This window comes from Trachypithecus francoisi, unplaced genomic scaffold (assembly GCF_009764315.1).
Source record: "Trachypithecus francoisi isolate TF-2019V2 unplaced genomic scaffold, Tfra_2.0 Lachesis_group12, whole genome shotgun sequence".
In the NCBI taxonomy this organism is placed as follows: Eukaryota; Metazoa; Chordata; class Mammalia; order Primates; family Cercopithecidae; genus Trachypithecus; species Trachypithecus francoisi.
In genome coordinates this window covers 77,726,608-77,732,607 of record NW_022681457.1, presented here as the reverse complement: position 1 = coordinate 77,732,607, position 6,000 = coordinate 77,726,608, and the positions used below count along the sequence as shown (strand labels likewise).

The window sequence follows — 6,000 nt, the reverse complement described above, 5'->3', positions numbered from 1 at the left end:
GCCAGGCACAGATAGTCCAGCGCAACAGATAATCCAGAATTTGTTTCCAGGGGTCATGAGCCAGGGAAATTCTCCGCTTTCAAAATCAAACAAGGAAAACATCTGAACTCCAAGCATCTGGGAAGGCTTTCCTCTCTTGCCCCATAGAGGTCTTACCTAAGGGCATGCTGGGAACAGCTAGTCTCATCCAAGAAATCTTTACCAGAGGCAGACAATAATAAAATCCTTGTCTTTTTCAGATATCTTCCAGTTGGGTTGCCTTGGACTGAAGTGCAAAGAAAATTTGGAACAAAGAGATAGAAGGAATGCTGCTACCGATACCCTGTGTGACCTTGGGGAAGTCACTTCACCTGGTTTGGGGCCTTTTTCCTCAGGTGCAAAGTAAAAGTAAAAACTTATTGCAGGGGTTCCCAAATCAGGCTGAGTTTCAGAATTACCTGGAGAGAGTTAAAGAAAAGAAAAATATTAAGTTGGTGGAAAAGTAATTGCGTTTTTGACATAAATGGCAAAAACTGTCATTACTTTTGCACCAACCTAATAGTTTCTCAGGCCCCACCCCAGGCCAACAGAATCTATGTCTCAATGGTGAAGCTCAAGAATGGACAGCTCTGACAAGTGCATCAGGTGTTTCTGATGCCCAGCCAGGTAGGAAAATGACAAGGTTAGATGGATTTGGTCTCTTTAAACTGTAAACAGTTATGTTTAATGAGTTGCCAAGGAACTAAATACATAGACATCTGTAACCAGGAATAACTTTGTCTCAGATAAGCCATCTACAAATAATCAGGCAGGCCTGCACCTTGGCCCAAAACTCCAGATGTTACCTGGCTTCCGACCTAGATGTTAGCGGCCAGGCTTTGGGTCTGCTTGCTCGCCTGCCCACTTCCCAGATTCCTGATGCCTGTGCCCTGGTCTGGTATGATTACCACTGCTCAAGCCTCTCTAAATTCCTGGAAGAGACTTTCTGAAAATAGAAACATGGTGTAGAAAAATAGTACAAAAGAAACATGTTCTATAAATGAAAGGTCTAGTTCTAGGAGAAGATTTATGTTCCAGAAACAGAAATTCCTCCTCCTCTGTATAGATGTGCACCTTGAAAAGGTACTTAACCAGCTACTGTTTTGCACTTTTATTACAGTGCTAAACACTCTGTGTTTGCTACATCATTTAATCCTTTCTTATATTTTGAGACAGGTCCGTTATGTTATTTACAGATGAGAACACAAAGGCTCAGAGAGATTGAATAACTCGTCTAAGGCCAGACAGTGAACTAAAGGCGGAACTGGGATTCTAATTTAGTCCTGACTCTTCACATCTATGATGCTGTTTCCCCAGTGTCCTCATCTGTAAAATAGGGAATAATATTGGCCGGGTGTGGTGGCTCATGCCTGTAATCCCAGCACTTTGGGAGGCCAAGGCAGGTGGATCACCAGAGGTCAGGAGTTCGAGACCAGCCTGGCCAACATGGCAAAACCCCATCTCTACTAAAAATACAAAAAGTTAGCTGGGCGTGGTGGCACACACCTGTAGTCCCAGCTACTTGGAAGGCTGAGGCAGGAGAATCCCTTGAACCAGGAGGCAGAGGTTGCAGTGAGCCGAGATTGCGCCACTGCACTCCAGCCTGGGCAACAAGAGTGAGACTCTGTCCAAAAAAAAAAAAAAAGAAAAAGAAAAAAAAAAGGAATCATATTACTCTTCAGGTATTGTTGCAAAGATCAAATGAAAGAAACTTAGGCGTCTCAGAGAGTCTTTTGGGGGTCACACACCAAGTGAGATTCAGCAAAATACCTCTCTGCTCCCTCTCTTCCCCTGCAAAATTAGTGCCAAAATGTAAGACATGTCTGCTACTTCTTACCTGACCAGAGGCAAAGTCAAAATGGGAGAATGAATGTGGGTTGAAGGAATGAGAGTGCAAGATGGGGATCCATACCATATTGTGAGTGTGGGAAACATAGCAGTAACAAACATGATGTGGGGTCACAGTGGACCACATATCAAGCATGACCTAGTAGTGATTGTTTCAAACCATGGCAAATATTTTTTGGGTAAACGAAGATCTTGAGAGGACATCACTAATCTATGGTTACTGCCATGGCAGATGTAGAAGAGGACCAAGGTAACGTGAATATCGTATCTGTTGCATGGGTTCTGGGCAATAGAGTGAAGATTCAAGTCAAGATGTGATGGGAGCACCGGACTGAAACCAGCCAGATGGAATGGGGTTATGTGTGGAGGTCCAAAGGACTAAAGTTCCAGGCAGGAAAAGCAATGTTTGACAGCAGATTATGGGAAGATAGCAAGGTGGGAATAAGGACGAAGGCCAGGAAAGGTGGAGTCAGTGAGATGACTTCAGTAAGTGGCTATGTGGGAAAATGACTTCCAGGTGGGCCATGCCAACTCCCAAGGGACGGCCACCCAGAATCCACTCTGAATACCCCACAAGAGCATCTTGGGCTCAACTCCAGGCTCCAACTGTGAGGCAGACACTGGTGACACTGGCTAGTCTGTCCAGATGCAGGTGAGCCAGAGGGTGAGGGGCTGGGGTTTTGGGTCATATAACTAAAGACAGACGGTTCTGCTGAAGAGATGCCAAAGCAACTTGAGAGTTATTTTTGCTTATCAGCAGGAGAGGTGGTTAGGTGGAAAAGTGAAGACTCTCTTGGGAGGTTCCATCTACAACAGGCAGAAGGAGAGGGTGGTGAGAAGAGGCCAGATTTTGGCTAGGGGTGGGGAAGAACTGACTTACTCAGAGCTATCTCAGCATGGTGCAGGTCAGTTAGCAGGTAGAGAGTTCCAGTCCCCGGGAAGATTTTAAACAGTTGTCCAGTGGCTTAGTGGTGCTGTAGGGAGGCCTACAATGGTAGGTGGGAGAATTAGACTAGACCAGGTTTTTTTTTCAGTCTTTCTTGAAAACTGTTTCTTCAGATGACAGCTTATGAGAAGCCCCATAAATAAAACACAGATTCTCTGGTTGAGTTGGGGGGTCAGACGCCCAAGGTCCCCAGCTCTGGACTTTGGGGATTTCTTGAAGCACAGTTTGAAAACTGGTGATTGGATAGTCTGTAAGGTCTTTTTTTTTTTTGAGATGGAATCTTGCTCTGTCGCCAGGCTTCGGCTCACTGCAACCTCCGACTCCCTGGCTCAAGCTAGTCTCCTGCCTCAGCCTCCCGAGTAGCTGGGATTATAGGCATGTGGCACCAAACCCAGCTAATTTTTGTATTTTTAGGAGAGACAGGGTTTCACCATGTTGGCCAGGATGGTCTTGATCTCCTGACTTGGTGATCTGCCCTCCTTGGCCTCCCAAAGTGCTAGGATTACAGATGTGAGCTACCGCGCCCGGCTGTCCCCCAACCTTTTTTTTTTTTTGAGACAGAGTCTCACTTTGTTGACCAGGCTGGAGTGCAGTGGCGTGATCTTGGCTCACTGCAACTTTCCCTCCCGGGTTCAAGCAGTTCTCCTGCCTCAGCTTTCTTAGTAGCTGGGATTACAGGCCCCTGTCACCATGCCTGGCTAATATTTGTATTTTTAGTAGAGACGGGGTTTCACCATGTTGGCCAGGCTGGTCTCGAACTCCTGACTTCAAGTGATCTGCCTGCCTCGTGCTAGGATTACAGGCATGAGCCACCACACCTAACCTGTAAGATCTTTTTTGTTTTTTTGGAGACTGAGCCTTGCTCTGTCCCCCAGTTTGGAGTGCAGTGGTGCAATCCTGGCTCACTGCAAACTCCACCTCCCAGGTTCACACCATTCTCCTGCCTCAGCCTCCTGAGTAGCTGGGACTACAGGTGCCCACCACCATGCCTGGCTAATTTTCTGTATTTTTAGTAGAGATGGGGCTTCACCATGTTAGCCAGGATCGTCTTGATCTCCTGACCTCGTGATCTGCCCGCCTCAGCCTCCCAAAGTGCTGGGATTACAGGTGTGAGTCACCACGCCCAACCAGGTCTTTTTTAATGTTAAGGTTTGGCAAGGCAAAACAAGAATTTGAAAGTGCCAGCCTGGTACTTAATTGTTTTGCTCCAAAAGTTTGTTCATCATCATCTCTCAGTTCTTTCTGCTTACAAACCCTGGACCTGACTGCCTTCTCTGTTCGCCCCTTGGCTTGGTTTTCCACATGTAGCCTCTGCAATAAGAGCAAGCAAAATGACCACTGTCTTGGGCTGGGACATAACCACAATGTGTTTGCCAGAGCTGGATCTCACTTTGCAAGCGATATTTGTAGACTCGGGTGGTCTGAGTTTAGTGGTCACTCAAACGGAGTTTATTCAGCATCCACAGAGTATCTTATCCCTCTCTACCAGGTTTCGTGTTGGACACTTGGAATATAATGTCCAGTAAGATATGATCCCAGTCTCCAAGGGCTATTCAGTCTGGTGGGGAAGCCAGCCTTGCAGGGGGCCATGTGGAAGGGAATAGGTCTCAGGGAAGGCTTCTCATAGAGATACTACAGTGAAGCTTTGAATTAACTTAAGGAGGAATAGGCATTTGAAGCAGGCAAATGTATTTGAAAAGAGCAGAACAGAGGTAGGAAGAGCACAATGTGTTTAGGGAACTGCAAGTCATCCAGAATGGCTGAAGCCAAACGAATGGGTAGGAGAGGCACAAAATGAGCCTGGAGAAGACGCCATGCACAGGATCCTGAAGCTCCTGTGAGCTGATCTAAAAGGACTTTGTTCTGTGAGCTGTTCCCCTCTGGGGAACCTGTCACGATTCATAAGTGGTTTGAACTAATTTTTCTTGTAGATATTCCAGTTCCTAAAGCCTGAAGACCTCAGAAGTAGCCCTGTTCAAGTGAATGTGAAGAATGAGCCTGCTCAGTGGACATTACAAATGATCCTATTAAGTGTGGAGCATGGGCAGTCATCTATTCCTGGGTTGGCTCCTGATGCAGACAACAACCTTGAAGTCATCTCTTCCCTTTCTGTGCTCCAACTCTCCCTTTTAGCAGAAGAAGGATAAAGATGTTGTTATCAATCTGTCGTGTCAGAAGAACTGACAAGACCAAAGTTCTCCAAAAGAAGTCCTCCCTAGTTAGAACATGATGTCTTGCAAAATTGTCTGGAGGAATCAGAGGTATATAATGCATGCATTTTGTTCTTTAGTTACTAGCAAGAAAATTGGAAGACGTTTCTCAGGGCTGGTTCCAGAGCCAATCATGACTTATTTTTTGTTTTTTTGAGAAAGGGTCTCACTCTGTCACCCAGGCTGAAGTGCAGTGGTACAGTCTGGGCTCACTGCAACCTCCACCTCCCAGGTTCAAGTGATTCTTGTACCTCAGCCTGAGTAGCTGGGATTACAGGTGTGTGCCACCATGACCAGCTAATTTTTGTATTTTTAGTAGAGATGGGGTTTCGTTACGTTGACCAGGCTGGTCTCTAACTCCTGGTCTCAAGTGATCCGCCCACCTTGGCCTCCCAAAGTGTTGGGATTACAGGTGTGAGCCACTGTGCCTGGCTGGTTGCTTTCTTTTCTGAGCTGGAGTTGGGGCAGGAGGGTACAAGAAGAGAGCAGCACGTGTCACTGACCAGCAGGTTCCTGCCAACCTCATAGGGTTGGTAGGATTGAGATAATCCATGTAAGGACTTAGCACAGTGCCTGGTATACGGTCAGCCCTTAGTAAATGTTAGTGGTTATTGGTTTTTTTTTTTTTTTTAGTGGTTATTGTTAATGTGTATACAGTCAAGCGTTGTTTAACAGTGGGGACTACATTGAGAAATGTATCATTAAGTGATTTGGTTGTTGTGCAAACATCATAGGATGTATTTACACAAACCTAGATGGTATATAGCCTATTGCTCCTAGGCTGCAAACCTGTATGGCATATTACTGTGCTGAATACTGTGGTCAACTGTAATATAATGGTAATACTTATCTATACATATCTTTTTTTTTTTTTTTTTTTTTTTTTTTTTTTTTTTTTTTGAGGCGGAGTCTCGCTCTGTCGCCTGACTGGAGTGCAGTGGCCGGATCTCAGCTCACTGCAAGCTCCATCTCCCAGGT

The 6,000-nt window shown here is 45.7% G+C and overlaps 1 protein-coding gene across 1 annotated transcript in view; it reads right to left on the bottom strand.

Annotated features, from left to right (window-relative positions):
- Positions 1-369: 369 nt before the first annotated feature.
- Positions 370-6,000, bottom strand: part of ATPAF1 (ATP synthase mitochondrial F1 complex assembly factor 1) — a 43,556-nt gene continuing 37,925 nt past the window's right edge. The window contains exons 10-11 of the mRNA XM_033226517.1: positions 2,747-2,852; positions 370-437 (exon numbers count right to left, since the gene is read on the bottom strand). Of these exons, the coding sequence (XP_033082408.1) occupies positions 2,777-2,852 (76 nt within the window). The 3' untranslated portion in view covers positions 370-437; positions 2,747-2,776. The remainder of the gene's footprint in view (positions 438-2,746; positions 2,853-6,000) is intronic.